At 39.6% G+C, this 23,819-nt stretch overlaps 1 protein-coding gene across 1 annotated transcript; it reads left to right on the top strand.

Moving 5' to 3' along the window:
• The first annotated feature begins 1,673 nt into the window (after positions 1 to 1,673).
• On the top strand, positions 1,674 to 23,754 carry ccdc142 (coiled-coil domain containing 142). Its single transcript, XM_062425305.1, has 18 exons — positions 1,674 to 1,985; positions 2,844 to 2,923; positions 3,866 to 3,906; positions 5,218 to 5,263; positions 7,312 to 7,571; positions 8,159 to 8,350; positions 8,948 to 10,233; positions 11,722 to 12,023; positions 12,548 to 12,634; positions 12,920 to 13,114; positions 15,740 to 15,906; positions 16,097 to 16,249; positions 18,017 to 18,131; positions 20,128 to 20,305; positions 21,210 to 21,320; positions 22,163 to 22,263; positions 23,113 to 23,281; positions 23,488 to 23,754. The coding sequence occupies exons 2-18, from the start codon at positions 2,863 to 2,865 to the stop codon at positions 23,594 to 23,596; spliced, it is 3,573 nt and encodes a 1,190-aa protein (XP_062281289.1). The 5' UTR covers positions 1,674 to 1,985; positions 2,844 to 2,862; the 3' UTR covers positions 23,597 to 23,754.
• Positions 23,755 to 23,819: the final 65 nt, after the last annotated feature.

The raw sequence follows: 23,819 nt of genomic DNA, 5'->3' as shown, positions 1-23,819 counted from the left end.
ATGAATTCCCTGATTGAATACTCGTAAGTGCTAAGATACTATCTGTTGCTATTGTTACGTTGTGTTGACTGTTATCTTCCACCCACTGTAATGCCAATACTATCCCGATCATCTCTACTGTATACACTGAGAGATGATACGATGTCCTCTTTTTGATGGCTATTTCATATTTTGGGATGGAAACTGCTGTTCCTGTGCGTCCTGTTTTTGGGTCTTTTGATCCATCTGTAAATCTACTGATTGATATAGTTTTGTACTATTGTCCATGCCGGTACTTTTTTGAGATTGTTTTTGTTTTTTTCCAGTAATTGGGTATCTTTGCTGGAGTGTTGAATTTCCAAGGAGGTATGACTGACATTGGAACTGTTTTACTAATGTTTAATCCAGATAACCCTAATTCTAGTGCTTTCTCTTTGCCTATCCACCCAAAACTTCTGACTTTAATTTTCCTGTGTTCCCAACACTCCTGCAGGATGGCTTTTGCTGGATGTGATGCCCTATGTCCTTCCAAACTGATCCAATATGCCAACATGATCTTGCTTCTTCTAATTTCCAGTGGCATGTCATCCACTTTTACTTGCAGTGCAGATACTGGGGATGTCTTAAATGCTCCAGTACATGTGTGAATGGCGTGCGTTTGCTCTTTGTCCAATTTCTTTCAATTTGATTCTGATGCAGACATATATGCTAAGCATCCATAATCCAAAACTGATCTCGGCCTGTTAGACATCTTAACAAGTTATTTACCTTTTTACATTTATTCTTATTTTTCTGGTATGAGTGAGCTTTTCATCAAATATAACTGCTCCAGTACCTGCCCATATAACTTCAATGATTTATGCCGCCTTGCAAAGCATATGACCTGAGATTTTTTCTTCTTTTTTTTATATTCTACATTCCTTCCTCTTACTCAAAGGGCCCCATCATCAGCATAATGTTCCATTTATTCAAATATAGCATTAATCATGCAAAATAATACTGGGCACACTTTTCCCTTTTAGAGTTCCATTTAACAGCAGAGTGCTCTAAACCTACCCTTACCTGTAGTTGTCTTCCAAGCATGTCACCTAATACCCAACTGTGCATTCGGCCTCCCACAAACAACACATCTAACGTGATTAGGAGCCCTTTCTTCCATAGCATGTCTTATCCCTTTTCTATGAAAAGAAAAAACAGTAACCAAAAAGGCTAATTTACATCAGTTAGTTACATGAAAGTTAGTTGGCTAGAAACTGTGAAGCACTTTTAATGGTATACTTCTTTGATTTAGTTGGTAATAAAGAACTTATGTGTTAATAGCCAGACACGTTTCCAAAAGAAGACCAATGAATATGTTGTTATAATTCAAACACCTGTATGGAGAGAAGTTATGCTTAAATAAGCCAGGGGAGTGACAACAGTGACTACACCCGCTACATCCATGGACTACATCAGTCCAGGCGGCAGATACCAGCAGCCATTAAAACACAGGGAAGAAGAAGAAGAAGAAGAAGGGGAAGGAGTAGAAGAAGAAGAAGAAGAAGAAGAAGAGGAGGAGGAGGAGGAGGAGGAGGAGGAGGAGGAGGAGGAGGAGGAGGAAGAGGAGGCGGCCCTCCCTCTAATTCCCATAACAACCGGGAACGCTTTCTCCTGATTGGCTGCTGTTACATCCTGTGTTTTCAGGCCATGCTAGCTCATCAAACGATGCTATTTTTAACAGACTTCCTCTGCGAGCAGTGGATTAACTAGTGCATCTTAGTAGATTCACTGAAGGGGAATGGTGTTGTTGTGTTCTGGCGGTCATCCCAGTGAAGGAATGTGATCAACATGAAGAACAGACACGGATGAAGAAGCTGTTAGTTGATGCTACTGCTGTGAATGATTAGCTGTAGCTGTTAGCTGATTTGGGCACTGCCTCTTCATTCTACAATTAACACTTAGCTAGTTAGCTTCACAGCAGCAGCATTAGCTCTGTTTGGATGCACGTTTGGACAACCTTTCTAATGGTGAGTAAGAATAATGACACAATACATGTTAAACTAGACAAACCTAAAGACTAGGTTGTGGGATTTAAGGAGTAAGTTATCTAGTTAAAGAGACACAGCTGTCACATACAGACTGTCTCACACTGAGATGTGCTGTGCAAGAAGTACTCACATACTTTACTTCAGCATTAAAACTATGTAGAGATACACTATTGCTATTACATTCAACATTTACTCACACAGTACTACACATAAGTGTCATGAGAAACTTTAAAAAAAGAAAGGCCTCAAGTGATTGTATTTTAATGTAATTTAATGTTTTATTGTAATTACTAATACAAACATTCATTTAGCATTTTACTATTAGCTCATGTGAAGTTAATTTGAATTTCTTTAAATAAAGTTGGGTAGTTCAATCTATAACAACACATCACATTCTATAAATTCACTTTATGTTTTGAATATAAAATCTGAATTTGCAAAATAACGATAGCTGCTAGGTAAAAGTTGGGACATTTCTCTCTGAAAGTGAAATAAAAAGGGAAATACTGAAGTAAAGAATAAATAGCTCAAAATTTTCCTTAAGTGCATCTCTAGAAATGACCCAAACAAGGAACACTGTTCACTGTCAGTGAACAACTACACAACTGGTTGTTATTCGTTTAAATACCATATGAATAAAATGAAAGAATTGTTCCCCAAATAAACACATTTTAATAATGTAAAGCCATTTCATCAAGGCTTAAAATAGAAATATGATCTTTTAGGCAGTATGTTCATCCATTACATTTAGCTCTATAGAGTCACCTTTCAAAACATTGTGGCAGTTTCCTTCAAGCAGCATATTATACTAATGATTCCTGTACTGTCTAATCACAGCTGAGCTGCTTTGTCTGCGATGGATCATAACAACTCAGACATACTAAGAGATCATGGTGGAAAGCCTGGTCTGACAGGAGGTGATGTAGAGACACACACACACACACACACACACACACACACACACACACACACACACACACACACACACACACACACACAAACTCTATAACAATAGCTGTGAGGTGAAAGTGTTTACATCCACATAATGTGAACGGTGGAGGAATAACAGCTTTATCCACTGACTTTAGAGACTGCTTCAGGAAGTGTTTTAAACATATCAGGAAAATAAAACACAAAGTGGAAGCCAATGTGCAAAGCTGGATAGAGTGGTCGACTTAGTTTCTTAGTAAACCACCATTCATAGGTGCAGTCAGAGTGATGTGCACTCTGCAGAGCACCCAGACATGGCCCAGTTGTCGTTGTGCTGAATGTCTGTGGAATAACACGCTTCTTAATTTGATTACAGAGATTTCTGTGGTGACTAATGCATGACTAACACTGCATATACTGTTTACTCCTGTTCAGTATCTTATACATTCTTCTCATTCTCTTCTATTTAATATTTCAAATTTAAACCTGTAGTTGCTCCTGTCACTTAGAATATATTTTACATTTTTCCTCTATTGTTAATTATTTCACTTTAATATTATTTAGAATTACTTACATTTGTCTATATTTTACCTGCTTTGCACCACAACAATACCAAGTGCAAACTTACATGCATTAAAAAAAATCAGATTCAGGGTTAGGGTTAGATTGTGAGAAGTCACACAGGAGCCCTTACAGTCCATTCCATTTTATGACCCACATTTAATCATTTTCACGATTCAGTACATGTCCCCTTCCAGCTTCTGAAATGTTTCAGATCCTCATGTAGTCTCTCTGCAGTTAGACATTAAAGAACACACACAGCAGCACAGAGGATGAGAGAAATGCAACACAGGCTGATGTACATGAACATGTTCATCCAGTGGTGACAGCGTGATGTTTGATGAGGATTTTTTGTCTCTTTCTTTCAGACTGGGAGAATTCTGAGCCATTCTCTGCAGAAAAGGAGCAGGTTAGTTTGTTTATATTTATGTTTAAATAGTGGGTACTAAATTACGTGCACAGTGCAATAGATTACACGTTTCGTTGTGTGCGTTTTGCAGGTGATCTACTAGAATAACTGTAAATGAAAACAGGTGCAACAGGGTGGAGACAGCAGTATTTAAATGAGGGTTTTGTGTCTTTATGGAGAGTTTGGACGAGCAGAAAACTGCAAGAACAAAATTAAATGTGATCAGGTTCTAGTGGAAGAGGTTAACTAATATATTGAGTTATAACAAAAACTAATATTACCAGAGAAACCCACATATGGAGAGTATTAGTGACGAAGTCAATGTTGTTAATAAAACCACAAATATTCCAAAAATATTAACACAGGTGTAAAAACTCTGTCCTGTGTGTATTCTGTCATTGTGCCTCCGTCTCATCCTCTCTACAGTGAGCAGCAGGTTAATATCTGTCCTTCAAACGTATTATTTATAGACACAGTTAGCTTCAGAAATAATACCTTCAGGTTTGTTAAATCACAATGTGTGTGTTAATAACATATTAACATTTTCTCCTCCCTGTATTTTACACACTGGGGTTAAAACACCTCATATTACATATTATTCATTATGGTAAACTACTAAATGGACAGTGTGTATTATTTTGCACAGTTAAAGACACAAACCTCAGTGTGCTGTGTTAGTAGATCAGCTTGCACATTTTTTGCGGGTGATGTCAAGTTTGCACACGTTTCTACACACGCAGACCTTTAGTAAATCAGTCCCTTAATCAATTGTTAGGATTCAGTTGTTTACTACTGGTGCTTGTGTTGTGATATTTCTTCATGTTCTTCACACACACACACGCACACACGCACACACACACACACACACACACACACACACACACACACACACACACACACACACACACACACACACACACACACACACACACACACACACACACCTTGGGCCTTAACAGGTTTTGTGCTTGTTATATCATATATCAAAGAGACAGTCCTAGCATTTTTTATTTGATCAGACATTATTTGAATTCACAATTCACATTGGGGTTCACAGCCTCCAATCAATTATGTTTCAGTTGTTTTATAGTAATAATCCATCCACTCCAATCATCCAAATACCAAAAATTGAGGTTCAAAAGAGAAGAAGACTCATATTAATATTACTGATATGTTGTCAATAGCGATGACTGGAGGAGGGCAGGAGGGATTTACTATGTGTTCTGGATCATACATATCTATACACACAAAACAAAATACCCATACACTCTATATAACATATTTAAGAAGTTTTCCCTCTTTGTCTTTCAGTGGAGGTGTAGTCCCTGCATGGTGACAGAGGATCTGACTACTAATGGTAGGGTTTTTAATACAGTGGTGCAGCAAGCTGCTGGAGGCAAACATAAAAACATAAAAACATACTCTCTTATCAGTATCTCTGCTGCTGCTGCTTTTACAAGCCAATTTAAAGTTGCAGTGAACAAACTTAGATTTTTTTTTCACTCAGGTTTTATGTACACCATACACCCTGGTTATAATGTAGACAATATTCAATTCAGTGCTGGAATGACAACATGTAAATTATACCTTTTCACATTACTTTGGTCTAGGTGTCCAAACTATTCCATAAACAGTCATGTGTCTGCAGGTTTTCATTCCAAACAAACGGCAGCACACCAGGTTTGACTCATTTTATCAACTGATCTCAGTCTTCAGACAGTTGATTGGTCGTATCGTGTGTTTTTGATTGGTTGGAACAAAAACCTGCAGGTACACAGCTATTTATGGAATAGTTTTGGCATGCTACTGTAGGTCTAAGCACTTCTTCATTGTTAAATGTTGTCTACACAAACAGTAACTCTGTCTAAATAAAATATAACCTAAATTCCAAACACATGATTTAAATGATCAAAGAATCGGTACACAAGATTTTGGAGCAGCTATTTAATGCTGTCTTTCAATACTTCTTGACTTTCAGTCCTCAGTGCCAGAGACACATTTCAGTTCAGATACCCATATAAATGTACTAGTAAAAATGGTCTCTTTTTGCTTTATTTTTTTTCTTTACCAACAATCTTTTTATTGTTTTCACAACATAACAAAGAATACAATTACATGTATTGAACAAACATATCAACCCCCTCCCACCATCCAAATTATTCCAATTCTTGGTTGGGGATCAGATTAGTTATAGTCCATTTCAGTCCATTGTATAAGAAAAAAGGAGAAAAAAAAAGAAAAAACACTTGTGCCATATTGAGTACCACAGAGGGCCATTGTTTACACGTCTCCAGGCTCTTCCATCACATGTGACAAGTCTGTTCTTAATACATAGTAAACGAACCTGTCCCAGATATGATGAAAATGATGTTGTTGAATTTTCTCTAAGGATAGAGTGGTAGATAGCTCAGACAACCTCCTGTTTACTCTTGGTCTTCTGGTGTTTTTCCAGGAGAGGGCTATTACACTCTCTTTGCAATTAATATGCTTAAATCTACAAACGTTCATTGATTTTTTTAAACTTCAAATGCTTTGAATAGATTGTTTCACTTCTTGCCAGAATTTTTGTATTTCCGTACATTGCCAGATACAATGGAAAAGTGTACCTTTTTCCTTCTCACATTTGGTACAAATATCAGTAAAAGCACTATTATATTTATTAAGCTTTTCTGGAGTTATATACGTTCGCATCAACCAGTTGTATTGCAGTAATTTCAGGCGGGTGTAGTTCTCCATTGTGCTTTAGTACATGCCTCTTCCCACTCCTCCACCGAGATGTCTTCCTGTAAATCCTCTCTCCATGTTTCTGTACATCCATCTGCCAGGCATTTATACTTTTTGCTTTATTTTTAAATGCTTAAAATGTCCATTGACAGGCTAAAGTCATGACATTCCCCTCTCTGTTTATCATAAGTTATTTAACCTGTAAACCCTCCTAAATCAAGAAGTCCCTCCCTGCTCAAACACAAACACTGCACATACAACCTCAGACAGAACACGCTTCTTTAACAGCTTCTTCCTGCCACAGTGAGACTCTTAGCCAAAACAAAATGAACTACCTCACATCATATCATATTTATTTTATTTTATTATATTTATATTGTCTTCTGGGCCTGTGCAATATACCTATGCTTACAACAATGCTCTAACTTTCCCTTTACACAGGGTTTTTATGCACTTTTTGTTTTTATGTGTAGAGTATGTGTATGTGTTTTATGGATGTGTCTTTCTTGTGTCTTTTTAAATTTTGTCTTGACTCTGAACAAACCGCACAAAAATTCCTATGTGTGCAAGCACAAATGGCTAAATAAAGTTCTTGAATCTTGAATCTTGAACTGACCTGCTGACTTGCAGTTGTCTCTTGTAGCATCATACCTTGCTGATGTTGGATGTGTGTCCTTTCAGGTTCCCGGTCACAGAGTTCCATCTCCCGTTCCCTGCAGCGGGCCGAGACTTTATTCAGGAGCACTTTTAATCCCAGTCTTAAGTGGCTGTTCCATGGCCGCAGTCAAGATGAGGAAGAAGAAGAAGAAGAGGGAAACTTTGTTGTTGCTCACAACCTGGTGTCCCGATCCTCTGCACGCCTCCTGCATCTGCAGCAAGCTCTTCTGGCTGTAGCACCACAGTGGCAACCAGTCAGCAGTGCACAGATGGGGTCTCCTCAGGTGGGCTTCAGAGACTGCAGGGAAGCATTTCAATGAAGGAAACCACATGAATGAAAGAAAATGCTCAAAAAAAAGGCCATTATTATCATGAGGAGGCATGCTACCACCATGATAACCATGAGCCTTTAGTATTTGCTATAAAGTGGTAACAGTTCTGTTGTGTTTAATGTTCAAGCTAAGTATTGCAGTCGTTCTATAGAAGAGATAACTAGGGTTTTTCTTTTTTCAGTATTTCTGCAGTATTTATATCAACTTTACGTAACATACTGTAGTGAAAAACACAACACAGTGGATGATTAGACGTAGTTGACCTGACAGAACTTACAAACAAAGACTACAGAGAACAGTGTTAGTCTAAGTGTTGTAATAGATTAGAACCGACAGGAATTGCTGTATTGACATGGATTGGACAGATAGGAGTGCCAACTATCCAGTGTGGTGAGAGGGGTGTGTCAGAGTGTGTTTGTAAACCTTTGAAGAAAGTCATTAGAGAAGGAACAGTGTCATAATGTTAGCTGTTTTGATCACTGGGGAAAGATGCTCTGACTGGGTCCATGCCCTCCTCTTCTCTCTTCTTTCTGCATCAGGTATGTGTTAAAGGCTTTCCAGCAGAGGGCGGTGTTCTCCTCCTGTCCTCCTCCTCCTTCCTGCAGGGGTACCACAGAACTCTGTGTAGGCTCCTGGAGGAGCGCTCTCGCCTGCTCTTCATTCATGAGTACACCAGGAGGGCTCGCATAACAGCAGCATACATATCCAGAGTGAGCAAGCTGCTGAACCAGGTGAGGTGGAGCTGCAGGAATGTCTCAAATGTTTTGTAAGCTTTATCATTGTGATTTGAACATTTATTCAGATTACTCTGTGAAATGTGAAACTCCTTGCAGCTTTTGATGTGCTCACCAGCCTCACCTGATACTAAGGTACTAACTGTGTCTGCTGTTTGGTGCTAGGCAGGTAGTATGCAGTGGGTTTATCACATCTTTTCTGATGGAGTCTGCCTGTGGAAGTTGATAAGAATGGCTTAAACTCAGCCACACAGTAAATGTGTGGTGATAAAAACTGAAACAATCAACCAAAAGATGGTAAAAACAACTCCACCAGTTTGGCAATTCACCATTAATACATCATTTTTCTCCCTTTGACATTGCATAGTCATTTGTTTCAGTATTAATAGTCCAAGAAACCAGATTTACAAACATATTTCTTTTCAAATGCGTGAAACAAATGGTATGATATTGTAGCCGTTTGGTGATAGCACTGAAACTGAAGCTCAGGTATCATATCAGCATTACTATGGAAACATTTCAAAGGATAGCCAGCACTACTTAACCACAGATAACTCTGGTGCTTACTCACAAACATTCTCCTCTTCTTCCTAGAACTTGTCCAGCTGCTCTTCATTCAGGGTGGGTTTTGGCTCACTGTGTCAGGAGCTGCGGGTACATCTCAATCACTGGTCTTGCCTGTCTTCCAAAGTGCAGTCTGACCCCTATCTGAGACCTGCTCTGGTCCAGCAGGCCAAGCTGCTACTAGAAATCAGACAGACTCTGGACTTATTGGGCCTGCAGGCGCTGGTTGTGATGGAACATTATGTGCATGTTGTTCTGTCTGCTATAGCCCAGACTGAACTAGACTGTGTACCAAGAGAAGTGCTGGAGGATATTTTAGCTGGTACAGACCTGTATAGCCAGGCAGTGGAAGAGCAGAGAGCACAGGCCAGCATCACCCAGCTGAGGACTACAGTATTACAACATGCACATTATTCCACACTGGATTCTAGTCTTACCAACAGCAGGGGGTATCACCCCACTGCCTTCTCAGTGAAAGAACTGATGAAGATTTTAGCAGTGCATCATGCAGATATGGCAGCTAAGCATCTACACCGCTGGGCCTCTGAGCAGAGCTATCACATCTGTAAGGGCCACACATTCTCTGATAACCCCATCAGTCAGGTGTCCAGGCTGAGCTGTGGGACCTTCACACTGAGATCTAAGTGGACCTGGGAGCAGCATTCCTCTCCTCTAACCTCGATTACTCCTCTCTCCCCTCTGCAGTCATCTGCTCATCACAATTACCATAAAACTCCTCCTGTGTACATCCCTGACCACCATCCTTCATTATCCAAGCCCACCCCTGTCCTACAAAGACCAGAGTTCCTTCATAACGACCAAACCAGAAGTAACTTTCCCAACCAGTGCCAAATATACATATACCAGACCAGTGTGGATGCTTTGAACTCTCATCTTAAAAACTCAAACCTAGAAAAACAGACCAGTTTAGAAAACTGTAAACTATTACAGACTGCTACACCCCCTTCAGCCTCCCTCCATCACCTCTCATCCCTGCCTAGGTTTTGCCAACAGGACCAGTCCTCTGTAGAGCTACTTTTTCAGGTGCTTGTTTCATCCAATGACCTACTAGCTCCACTGGTATCACATACACCAACACCAGAGGCACCCGCTGAACAAATGCTCCCACATACAAAAACAACAGATGTGCCATCGCAAAATGGAAAGACTGACCCGCTGATTTCCAATGCTCCAATCACTGATTCAGTGGAGTTAAATGGACTGAGAACAGAACTGATTGGGGGTCAAAATTTGGAGGGAACTCAGCAGGGAGGGGCTGAGCTGGAAACAACAATCAGGCCAGAAGCCACTGCCAGGTAATGTTGTGTTGAAGGTAGAGCCTCTGTTGTTAGACAAGAAATGTTTTGAACAAATTGCTTGTCAGATTGTCTAACCACGCTGGAGACCGACTTGATGACAGAATTAGACTAATTTGTAACTTGCGAAAACACAAATTGTGTCTAACTCAAGCAATGATCGGCCAGCTTTACAGAGAACTATGGGGGACCATTGATGCTTTCAAGGAGAGAATGTCTGAAAATGTGTTCTGTGATCCCCACTTGAAGGATGCATTGTTTATCACACTCCAAATTATACTTTCCATGTCCCATTAGTCCAGATGGTCAGCACTGACTGTCCACGCAGCCCAGATGTTATGACCACACAGACTATAGGCTCAACAAACTCATGGGAGCATGTCTGCTTACAGACACACAGCATAGTAGAGCCTGAACACTGTCTGTTTTTGGACTTTATCTGCTCCTAAAGATGTAAGCCTTGCCTTTGACAAGGACTTACCCAAATAACTTTGAGTAACTTTGTGGTACTTTGGGCTCTGTTTTAACCAGTGCAGTGTTCACAGGTCTCTCTCTGGCACATCTTAGGGCCAGTAGTAGAATTAACAAAGATGAGCTGTACAGTTGGGTGAACACTGAAAATGGCATAAATGGAAGAAAAAAAAAATCCATATGCTATAAAATGTTAGTATGAACAGCACAAAACCTAATATTTCTCTTCACTGAATGAGGGATAAAGAGAGAGTAGCTGTGGTCAAATGAGCTAGAGAGTGAATAAAGAGAGGGAGCTGTGGTAGTGAGTGTTTTTTTCACAGCAGTTACTTTCTAGTGTACAAACACATCCACACTCCCTGATATCTCTACACAAACCTGTGGTACCGTGCTGTACCTGCCAGTCTGAGTTGGTCTGAATACGGCCTAAGAGTTTTGAATAAATAAGCATAAATAAACAAGCAAGGTGCTTGAGTGCCAGTGCAGTTGCCTGTGTTTTCTAACACAGTTCCATTTTATAATGCCAAAAAAACCAAAACATCACTAACATTAGAAGAGTTAACCTTTGTGGCATTATAGTAGGTTCAGATAAACACATTTCTCTGCATTTTTTTCAGTTAGCATGAAGAGATTAAACAAATCATAAAATACAGTATATACAGCAGTTTGACAAAAGACATTTAACTCAAGGTCCACTAACTAGATTTATTCTGGAGCTGTCATATATAGCTTTTATGTACGCTGTGCTCTTTACTTTAAAGAGACCCAATATTTTGCTCTATGAACAAGCACTTGGCAACAGCAGCAAGGAAAAACTCCCCTTTAACAAGAAGAAACCCCAAGCAAGAACTGGGCTCTAGGTAGGCGACTATCTGCCTGAACTGGTTGGGTAGAGAGACAGAGAGGCACAGTAACAACACTGATAATACTAATATAATAATTATGACTAATGATAATAATTAGGCGTAGAGCAGTCTAGGCCTTGTGTGATGATTGCAGACTGTTTGTGTCCTTCAGCTCAGGCTTTGAGAAGGATGGAGACCCAAAGAAAGAGGAGACTGTGGGAGCAGAGGGGACGACAGTGGAGCCAGAATGTGTTCGTCAGTCTCGCTCGGTCCAGTGGTTAGACATTGATCAGTCGCTGGTGTTTGATGATCTGTTTGGACAGTACCGCACCCTGCTGTGGAGTCTGTGCAGCAAAGCCCTGTGGCTGCAGCTGCATGTGCCACCAGCAGGAAACAATGCAGGAAGCATCAACCTCCATGACAACCACAGGAGGTTCCAGATCTTGAACATGATCAGTCAAGCTTCAAAGATGGGTAAGATGATCTTGTCCAGTCTAGTTAACAGTGGGGAGAGGATTCACGGCTGTGGCGAGGAGGTAGAGTGGTCATCCACCAAGATTGGTGAATTCCCATATATATGTTTATTATTATAGTCCATTTACCATTAGAATACAGCATGTCTTACTACACAGTCACCTCTGTGTGCATCACTTGTTGGTTCATTAGTCTTTCATTCATTATTTTTTCACTTGATTACTTCCCTCCACAATGGAAAGTTAAACGTTTAGTTTAACTTAGTAGTTTTCAGACCTGCCTATTCTGGGCAGTACATCAGTGTAAAACAATGTTGCTCATGAATGCATCTCATTTGTCAAGATAGTAATGATAAAACGATGTTGATACTATTCTGCATGTTGTAACAAATGTAGAAGGATTGGTAGAATATCTATTTATTTCTTGTGATTAAAAGACAGAGAATTTTTGTTTCAGAGCTTTAAGGAGAGGAGAAATAACTACTGTGCTGTCTAGATGATATCTGTGGGTTTGTTTGGTTGTAGATCTGATTCCAAACGAGTGCAGAACCATGCTGGAGGACTTCAATCTGTGTTTTTTAGTCAACACAGCACATGCTCATTGGGACTATGGTTAGTACGCACACGCACACACACACACACACACACACACCTCACACTGCTTTGTGCAGCATTGTTATATTTAATGTTATTTTATATTGGATAACTGGTTATCACCAGATGCTCAGTATTAAATCAAAGGCATAAAACTTAATCTGATAATCAGAACATTGCACTGCATGTGTTGCATGGAAAATGTTGCATAAATAAACTTTGACAAACCATTTTCAAAAAATCTGTATATAGTGACTCTTTGTTGCATGATTCATGATGCTGTCATTCTGTGTCTTTCTTCAGTGATTTGCAGAAGTTTAGGTTCAGCTCTGAAAGATAAGTGTCTCACAGATGTAAATCACAGTATCAGGTGTCTGACACTGTCATCTAAGCAAGATGGAAGTGTGATGATGTCAGAGACCATGGAGCACTTCCTGCAGCTGTCCCCTCCTTTCCTGTCCTCCCTGTGCTGCCATCAGTCAAACAGCAGGGCCTCAGGTAAACAAACAGAAACTTGTACAGGCCAAATACAAACGTACATTGCATGCACAACACAACTTACATCAACAACACACCACATACACAGTATTGATGCAGACAAGCTCCTGTTTTTCCACGATAATGTGAATATGGCTGAACTCAATACTAAGTGCTTGTGCAGCGCTGGAAGGCACTGATTGGAAATCCATCCTTGTCTTTTGAAAACAGTATGTGTAACAAACTAGTTATTTTGGTCGATAATAGTCAACTGACTTTTATTTTGATTGACTTTGATTAATCACAGTTCTTTCACTGAACACATGTTAGATCTCACTTTACCAGTCAGTACCAGTAAGTGATCAGTACCATACACTAAGACTGGGTGATATTATTAATGGTATAGTCAGTATCCCATGAATGTAGTGGAGTATAAAATACAAAGTCACATTAAAAAGGGAAATACTGAAGTAAAATACAAGTACCTTATAACTTTACTCAAGTACATTACTTGAGTTAATGTTCCTAATTACTTTCCATCACTACCATTTTTCTGGATATGTGCATTCAGTGTTAAAGTTGTTCCACATTCATAGTGTTGAACTGCTGTTCACATGAAAAGTGACAGAACTCATTGTGTTAAGAATGCATTTCTGCACAGCTGGCTAACTCACCACAATATTATGTGTCATGTCAACAGAATGTTTACAGGGTGCTGACTTCCATTCCAGCCTTGGAGCACATTATATATTGTAGGACGCTACAAATAAGCAATCCTTACAAACCTTACAAACTAGAGACAGACTGTATCTTATATTAGTTCCCTGCATTTGCCTTATAGCCAGTATTTCAGTCAGCCATACAGTTACTGGCATGGCTGGCAGAAACAGGAGCAACTATGATCTAAATGAAGGAATGATAGCTGTACCTGAGCAGATTAATAGAATACAAACTGATCTCGAGCAAACAAGATCAAGAAATTTACCTCACCTTGGTCATAGGTTCCCTTTATTAAAGGTATACTATGCAGGATTTTCCTTAAAAATAATATATAGACTCATACAAAGGTAATCCCTCTCAATTGACTGTATCTACAGACACCCTGCCCTCTGCCTCATTTATCATGTTCTTATTAGTTTACTGTGAAGGAGATGCTTCTGGGCAGTGGGTGTGTAGCTCTTAGCCAATCACAGCGCACAAGAGTTTGGGCCTTGTAGTGTAGAGAACAGGTTACATTACTGTCTCTGTGTCTCTCCTCTGCTCTGCTCTCTGTCTCTGTGTATAAAGAGCTGCAGGTCTGTGTGTGTGTTTAACTGAAAGCAGAGCAGAGAGACCTCAGCAGACAAGATGAAGCTCTGCATTCACACTAAATCTAACAATACAGCACCTTCCAGCAGGGTTATGCAGAGGTGGGGATGTGTTTATCAGTGCTTTTAGAATGTAGCCGCCATGAAACAATCAGAAAATAACAAATTGAAGTAAAGTAAGGATGTCCTGATCAACCCACAGGCTCCAGATCAGGATTCATTCAAACATTTCAGCTACATGTTTGGTCCTGGAATGACAGATGTCAAAAGGCTGAAGGCAAAAAATGTATAAAAACACTGATCAGTAGTTTCAGTTAGCCTGATTACAATATAGGAATGAACATTGTGAGCAGAGTGTTTGTTTTGTGTCTGTGTTAGTGGCAATCTGCAGGCCAGTGACAGTCAAGCAAATGTTAGTCACACAGAAATATGAATAACCATGTTTCTTTTTTTTTAACAACATTTTAATAGTTATGAACAGAAGTTATACATTTAGAAAATATGAATAATAAAGATAAAATATATATATAATATTCACATCAATTTTAACATTTCACAATAGTACACAGTGAAACATGAAGTAAAGTTAAGTTGACTTAAAACACTAAACAGCAGTATTTAAACAATGATGTAAAAGAGAAAAATAATGATCTTACTTCCTCCAGTTTATCCTGGATGGGTGTGACCATTGCCGGGAGTATTAGTTCTGTAGCACTAACTGAGTCAATTCCCCAGCTAAGTAGTATCAAGCAAAGATTCCAAATGTCTTTACCACTCAGAACCACACTGATTGTTTGTTGAGGAAGGACCCTGAATATCTCCCTGTACCACACTGTGGCAGTAGGTGGCTTATCATTGGTCCAGTTAATTACAATACATTTTCATACTAACAGCAAGACGACATCTATTCCAAAACAATGGGATCCCTACTAACTCCCAATAAAAGTCATCTCAGAACACACCCCTACCCCAGCCTCCCCTGACCCTCCACCCCACCTCATCTCCTGGTGCAGATCAACAAGGTTGCCCCATGAAAAAGTAGTGGGGTACATGAAACTGAGCAAAAACATCACTGATAGAAAGAAAATTAAAATCATCTCCACTTATGCATCCATGAGTTAAGTTATTACAATCATCTAACTAAATGTAGATGTATATGTTAACAATTAGGTTGATGTAAGCCAATTCATCAACCACAACATCATATTGAAACATTAAAAAAAATGAAATATCTCTTTTACCCAAAAAGTATTATTAGTTTTTAAAACGGAGCCAACCAGAAACGCTACAGCTCGAAGCTAATTAAAGCCTGTCTCTTTCTCTTTTCCTCTCTCCTCAGGTTGTTTTAGTCTCTTCCCCTCTAGGCTCACTCTGCAGAGGCAGACTGTTAGCTTGGTGCTTGCCACAGTGCAGCTGTCTACAGCCTGGGTCATGTCAAAGGCCTATCAGTTCCTTTCCTCATGGAGCCTCAACAAGTTCCTACTCATCACACAAGGAGACCTGAAAGTAGGTTACTCAGTTCCTTGATACAAGCATGAATACACATGTGGAATGGGATATTCACACCAGTCACTTTGGAGTTGTATTTATGGCCACAAGACTAGTTCAGCCTAATATTCACCCACATTTTTACCTTAGTCCGGACATTAAACCAACATCAGATTAATAAAGTGTGTTTTCTTCTCTGTCTCTGCAGGTGCTGAGAGAGTCAGTAGACATGATGGTGCAGCAGACTAAGTCCCTGATAATGAATTCAGACAATGATCATCATTCCACTCTTCATAACCACAGTCAACTTCTGCTGAGGCAGCAGATCGGAGTGCTTGACAAGGCTGTGTGTGAGCTGCAGGTGACGTGTTAACAACATTAGAAAGCTGACTTAGTTTTGTTGTGAAGATGCTATCTAAATATTTAGAATTGTGTGTATCAGAGAACAAAAACAGAGATCAGCTGTGTTTGACAGTTTGCACACAGTTGATCAGAGGCAGAGATGATGCATCACACCAAAACTTTCCCTGACAAAAAAGGGATGTTGCGGTCCTCAGTTCAGGAATGAACTTAAACACTCTGCAGCAGTGGCATGGATGACTTTGTCCCAAATCATCAATCTAATGACTTTGGACCTGACTAAATGAACTTGGACTTTAACACCAATGACTTGTGACTTCATTTGAACTTGTAATGACTTGAATGTATTTTCAAACATTAAAATGTATGTTGTAGAAAGGTGTGCAGACTTAGTCAGAAGTAGAAGCTCATACATCTCTGCATTTTGAACACTGTATCAGGTTCACAGTTTTAGCAAGGATCAAAACAAACAGAACAGCAGCACTCATAGATCAATAGTCATCAGCATAATCATAACTAGTAGAAATGAAAATGCCAGTCAGCTATGATAATACATAATTCCATAAAGGGTGGATCTGTGAATGAGCTGCCAGATACAGCCTCTCCTAATGAAGGGAGGTTGTCGCAGTGTGATCAGAAAAACAATCATTAGTGTCACAAGCTGAAAGATAATAAATGCATAACTGAACGGCCAAGAACAGAAACATATAGCAAGAAAATCTGTATTAAGAGCCATGCTTTCCTCTGTAACACGGATCTGTCCCCATCACCACACTGTTAAGAGGAGAACTACTTCTATACATGGGGTTTAAGAGAACATACATCATGATTCTGTGACTACAATTTGTATTTTAATTCTTATTCTTGTACTGTGAACCAGCTTGCATTTAGACTGCCTCCACTGGCACATACTCTATCACTTCACTGCTGTTTTTATTCTTCTATTCTTTTGTATATTGCTGTCTTGTGTGCTGTACAAGCTACTGGATGCCTACATTCCATCCATCCATCCATCCATCCATCCATCCATCCATCCATCCATCCATCCATCCATCCATCCATCCATCCATCCATCCATCCATCCATCCATCCATCCATCCATCCATCCAAATTGGAGTGTCTGGCCATTCCTTTTGCTGCTTCTATGTTCAGAAATCTTGGTTTCAACTCCTGTTCAGCTTAACCTATATAAGCCAACCCACAAGGACATTTCTAAAGATAGATCACATATTTGGTTCTGCAAGAGATTCTGTTCTTAAGGTTGAACTTTTTCCCAGTATGAGGGTGTAGTAAAACATCTCTTCTAGTCATAGTGCTGCACTGGACACAACCTAAACATGGGAAATGACCAGCTGGCAGGTTAGACAGAATATGTGTAACAGTCTATCAGCCCTCACCAGGGTGCAAAGATTGGCAAATCTCTGACATGATGACCTTCTACAGGGTCACTAGATAAATGATGACAATGTTTAACAATACACCTGTTGATCTCCTTGGATAATGGAGAAAATGTGGTAGCCAATACAATTTCTGTAGTCCCTCTTGGAGGAAGGGTTATGGGCTGAAGTTGAAATCCAATACACAGTGTATGTATATGACATGACTACAGAGCAAAGTAACCTGTACTCTGGAATAACACTTAAATACTTATGCTCATAACAACAAGATGTTTTCCCTCTCTTCCACTCCAACAACATGAATGTGGCATAATGTAAACCAAAGAATGTAGATATCATCTGATCTGATGTTTTTACTCTGTGTCCATCAGACCTTCTCTTCTCTAGTGCTGAAGACCTTTTCCAATGACTGCAAGAGGATGTCTGGGGAGATCTTTGAACAGACCATGCCTTCTGCTGCACACTGGAGACCTCACCACAGGACAGGTACAGCAATCTGACTGTTACAGTAGTATGTGATGTAAACTCATAAAATAACAGGTATTTGCTGATCCCTCATTCAGAAGAGCTGAGATGCAAAATTCATGGCTGAAATCTCCTTTTTGGGGGGGGACCTGTACCACCTGCAGGGTAGTCATTATGTGTAAGATACAGGTTAGCCCACACAGCTAATGACAGTACCAGAGAGCACAGGCAGTGTACTGATCAGTTTCAGCACACATAGAGGAGAATGGTCTGCTCACTAATTCATTATAGGGTTAAATTGGAGTCATGTGTATTGCAGCTGTGTAGCACTATATCTGACTGTGTGAAAACATTTAGTATGAATGCATTCTAATGTGTGAATGTATAAAACCTTTTTGATTAAATGTTTTCAAATGTTTGAATGTGTAAAAAAATATCTTAATGAATAGATTTAATGTTTGAATGTGTAAGGAGATCTGTAGCTGGGCACACCTACTACACACCTACTACACACCTACTACACACCTACTAACTATATTGTGACAAAATCATCTCAATTCAAAGCGCCTGTAACACCTTTTGTCTTCCAAAAAATGTGCTCATTGACAGAGGGATGCAGTACATTATGGTATTCATTCTACATTGTAGCTATAATAAAAATCAAAACTGGTATGTACTTTAATACATTAAAAATATTTTTTCAATAAATGTAAATGTATTAAAATGAACAGCTGTACAGATAGAGTTGCAGAGGCATCGCTGTTCTGTCCAGTAAAACATGAAGCTTCACTTTACATTCCATCTAATGTGGCAGCTACAACTGTTAGATATCATCATCTTCCAAAAGGAATTACATCATTTATTTAAAAAATGACAGAGACGTTAGAGCTAGTGGTATATTACCACCAGCAGCTAGCAGGCATGACTCCCGATCACCTGGTCAACATCTGTCGTCATCCTGGGGAGAACATGATCTTATGAACTGAACTGTGCAGCTCTTTGGTGATTTAACACTAGCTCTAATGTCTACATAACATTTTGATATATGATATCATTCTTTTTGGTGGAGGAGTGAGAGCTGCCTTTCTGAAACATGATGCAAAACAAGCACAACAATCTTTCATGTTATCATGAGAACTATAAGTGAGGAAAAAGACTTTGTTTGTAATTGTCTCACTCCAGGAGTGATCATGCATGTGAGCAACAGGTTGTTGACTGCAGCTCACTGAATGGCTGCTGGTGTCTTAATGAGAAGGAATTTCTGATTCTTACAAATAAGAAACCTAAAATGTGGGACAAAAATACTTGTATCTGTATATTTGATTTGCACCTGTAAACTTAGACATATGGTTGAATCTCTTAGCTGGTCTTCCCCAATCCCTATTGCCCCCGTTTGCTCCAAGGGTTGGTGTTTTATTGCAAAGACAGTCGAGGAAGAAAGGGAGAGCAGCTGAATTCCAGGTGAAGCTGAGATGGCTGTGGATGAGATGGAAAACAGTGATGATTGTTTCTAGCGAGCCTTTGCTTGGCGTATGCTATTGCTGTACAGGATGATTTCTGATTGTCCATGATTTGGAATGCCAGGCATTCCTGTCTTTCCCAATCTCCCTCCCTTCAGTGAATGGAGTCTGCCTGTGTGGTAGAGTGAGTCTGCACACCTTGTTTCCCCTGTTTTAAGGCCATACTCTGAACCTATGATGACACTGTTAAATGCTTGCTCTATACAAAACAAATCTTTTGTGCGTAATGATCTTGATCTGTTCCAAAATTTAGATTCAGACATTAAGCATGACTAGGACTTTAGGCCATAGAGGATTTTACTGTCTACCTGACACAAACAGCTCCTTTCTGATTGCCTTCAGTGACTTTTTATTCTCTGTCTTCAAGCTATCCACACCACTGATTGTTGGGGATTTTCTCATGCTGATGTTGATTCTTAAAATGTTGCCTGTAATTTGAATAAAATGGTAAGTGTGTGGATACATTTGACTGACTGACTTTCGTTGTTGGTACACAGGTTTTCCCAGCAGCCCCAGTGAGTATGCAGCTCTGGCAGCTCAAACTGTAATTGGTCAGGTTGTAGAGGGTGTGGCACCATTATCTGATGAAGCCCGTGTCCAAGCACTGAGTATAACAATGACAGCTTTCATGGAGGCATGGATGGAACACATTCTGAAACAGAAGATCAAATTCAGGTACGTTTTTGGTCATAGCATCATATATTGATTTCTACCACAGTGTTATCCACCAAATTGATGACCTCATAGATTAAACATGCCACGGAATGAAACTCCTCCCAATTTAGACATGACAGTGGCTGCAGCATCAATCCAGTATCCATCATCAGGAGATAATAGGAGGGCATTAAAATGTCAAATAATGTTAAAATTATAGAGTGTGTCAATGTGCAGACATGCTGAATGTGGTGTGTGTCTTTTTCATCAGCACAGGTACAGTGTGTGTGCGTGTGTAAATCATGTATGCGTGATTCTTCAAACATACATATAACATATATTACATGCATGGACAGCACACATGTGAACAATGTTTTTGATCAGGGGGTTTTTAGCTGTTTCCTGCAAGAGGGATTCATTCATTTATTACAAAGAGCCTTATTGTTGTAAACCCAACGGTGCAGAAAGGGCGTACAGTACAGTTGCCACACTTGGATACAGGATGGGATCAGAAAGAGGATGTGACAATCATGGCCAATCATATTTTCTTATTTCGTCCCCTTTAAACAGTCATGATACAATGGGAATTGGGAATCATGTGGAGAGGTTGCTGTCTGAGATGTAAAATGTTTCAGATATGCATACAGCAGCTGAAATATTATAGCAGATGACTTTTAAATGAAATTCCTCTTTAAGCATGTTGATGATCCATCAAACTCAAAATGTTAAAGTCTCTGTGTAGATCTGGTAGGAATATTATACAGGGCTTAAATAAATGTATTTCTTTTGAACTTATCAGTAATAAGTTATTGTATAAACACCTGCAGGAAACAGAACAGCTGGTGTGTGAACATGTGAGTATGTAGCTGGGTCTGCTGAGACCTCTGATCAGTGTTGTAATGTGATGTGTGTTCTATGCCTTCAGTGTGCAGGGAGCTCTCCAGCTGAAGCAGGACTTTGATTCTATCAAAGAGTTGATCCAGTCAGACAGATACGGTCTGCCAGCTGAACTCCACCAGCGACTGCTCAGCCTCAGGTATCACACTGGAACTACTTGCATCAAGGTCATTTAGATTTGGGATATTAAGGTATTTTTATTTGATAAATGGCAGACTTTATATTGATTATATAGGTGCATTTCTATATGTAAAAGTGGACTGTGAATGTTCATGATCAGCCATACAGTAGGAGTCTCTCCTCACAAACCCCTGTGTTTAAGAAGTGTGTAAGAAAGATTCAAATCAGGTCCACATTTTTGATTTCACAGATGAACCATGTACAGACACTTGCTTTAGTGGGTATTGGCTCCATATTTAAGCACACATTGTTTTAGACCTGATCAGACCATTTTCCTGATGACTATCAAATATCAAATGACCTGCCTATACATTTCTCATGGGTCTTATGACCTACTGAAACTTTGAAAGAGCTAAAATACAGTGACATTATCCAGTATAGATTGGAAAATGGAAAAAGCCTTGTTCTTTACATGTAAAGGTCAAAGTGAAGAGAACCTAATCAGTTATGTGTTTTTGTGGTGATAATTTTCCATGCCAGTTGTGTAAGCCCTCTCTTACACAGCTGTGTAGCCACAGCCGCCCCTCTCTTACACAATTGTGTACAAGCAGTCGTTCGATTCCCGGCTCTTCCAGTCCACATGTCGATGTTTCCTTGGGCAAGACACTTAACCCCAAATTGCTCCCGTTGCTGTGCCAACGGTGTATGAATGGCTAGTTTCCCTCTGATGAGCAGGTTGGCACCCTGTGTGGTAGCTCCTGTCATCAGTGTATGAATGTGTGTGAATGTGTGAATGAGATGTAATGTAAAAGTGCTATATAAGTAAAGTCCATTAACCATTTACCATCTCTCTGTCTGTAGGGTTTTTCAGCAGGTGGACTCAGCAGTAGTGTGTTTACTCCAGCAGACACAAGCCAAACCATACCTGCAGTCCAGAACCTGGGAGCCTTTCTCACGCTGCTGTGAGTATCACTCTTATCAGTCAGTGTGTCATTCAATTTGAATAACATTTTATAACCATGATCATTTAAAGTAGAAGTTGGCCTGTGGGTCAGATATGTCCCATCAGTGATTTGACACACCACATTGTTGAGACTCATTGGGACTATTTATTCTGCAAGAAGTAGCTCCTTGAAAACCATTGAAACTGTGTTATGGTGACTATCCTACTCTGTCACATGTCATTTTCTATGACTGTAGTATATGACATGCACTGACGCTAAGGCAGAACTATGATTGATCCAAGTTCTGAAACTAAATTAAAGTCTGACATGGGTAACAACAGATGCTGTTTAGTTGTGGGTTGGAAAAGAAAAAGGGCAGATTATCCTGGGTGGCTACAAGTATCAGCAGGGTGTGAGTATCTGTTTAATGTAGGAGTGTGTCTGTTTTTGTTTAAAAATATATATATATTCTGTATTCAGATCATAGGTGATGTTAGTGTGGTTTATCCCAGAAATTATTATTATTTCTATTTCATTTTTCCATTCATTTGCCTAAACATAAGAAGTAGGCCGAAAATTAGTCAAAGTAAAAATGGTGTAATGTTTAATGGTCCCTGTGGAAATGGAAATGAAAGTGTGTAAATGGAACAGGGGGTTAGTGGGAAAAATTTTACTGGGCCATATTACCTGATTTTCCTTCAAAACTGTAGGTAATGTGATTGGTATTAAGTGTTTATGGTGAAAATAAGAAAGCTGTTTTGATGATAACAGCTTCAGTTGACGCAGTAATTCATTTAGATTAAAAAAAAATCACATCTGTGCCATGAGAGGCTAGAGTGATAATAACAGTGGTGTATAACTCTTCAGGTCCATCTAATAGCAGCAGAAACAGCATTGATGCAGCAGTGGGGAGCAGTATCACCAACCTGAGGAGTATGGAGGGTGAGGACATGACTCAGTCTGATCTCCCAGACATGACCACTGACCTCTCTCCAGTGGATCCATCCACGCCCGGAGAGCCTTACCTTGCTCCAAGGTACCCTTTTACCACCTCCAGTGATTCATCACTTGTATGTTTTGGAATATGTATCATGATCTCTCCCACCCCTCCCTTTATTGTGCCTCATAAGCTTCTGTGTTATCAAAGTGTTTTGTGTTCTTTTGTGGACAGAAGTAAATCCTGTTGTGCAGTGGTGATGATATTCAATACAAAAACTATAATGTCTTGTGTTGTGCTGCCAGTCTAGCTCTGGGTGCTGCTCAGCAGGAATGGTTGGACCTGAGGATCCACAACAGCACTCGTCGTTGGAGGCTGCCGGGACTACATTGTCTCTCCAATTCTGAACCCTGAACCCACAGACATAAAAAAATAAAATAATATAATATATTATAAAATAATAAATGTTTTTATTGTTGGTATTTTATTATATTGGTTATTGTGATGCCTCTGAAAGTTACTTTTGGATAGTATAAAACCTTTTTTTACTTGATGTCTATAGACAATTTTTTATTCATTGAAAATGTTTGTTTTACCACATATCAGCAAACATATTTATATTCTTGAATAAAATACA

Source organism: Scomber scombrus, chromosome 9 (genome assembly GCF_963691925.1).
Source record: "Scomber scombrus chromosome 9, fScoSco1.1, whole genome shotgun sequence".
Taxonomy (NCBI): Eukaryota; Metazoa; Chordata; class Actinopteri; order Scombriformes; family Scombridae; genus Scomber; species Scomber scombrus.
Note: the sequence above shows the minus strand (reverse complement) of the source record. Positions and strands in the feature narration are given on the sequence as shown.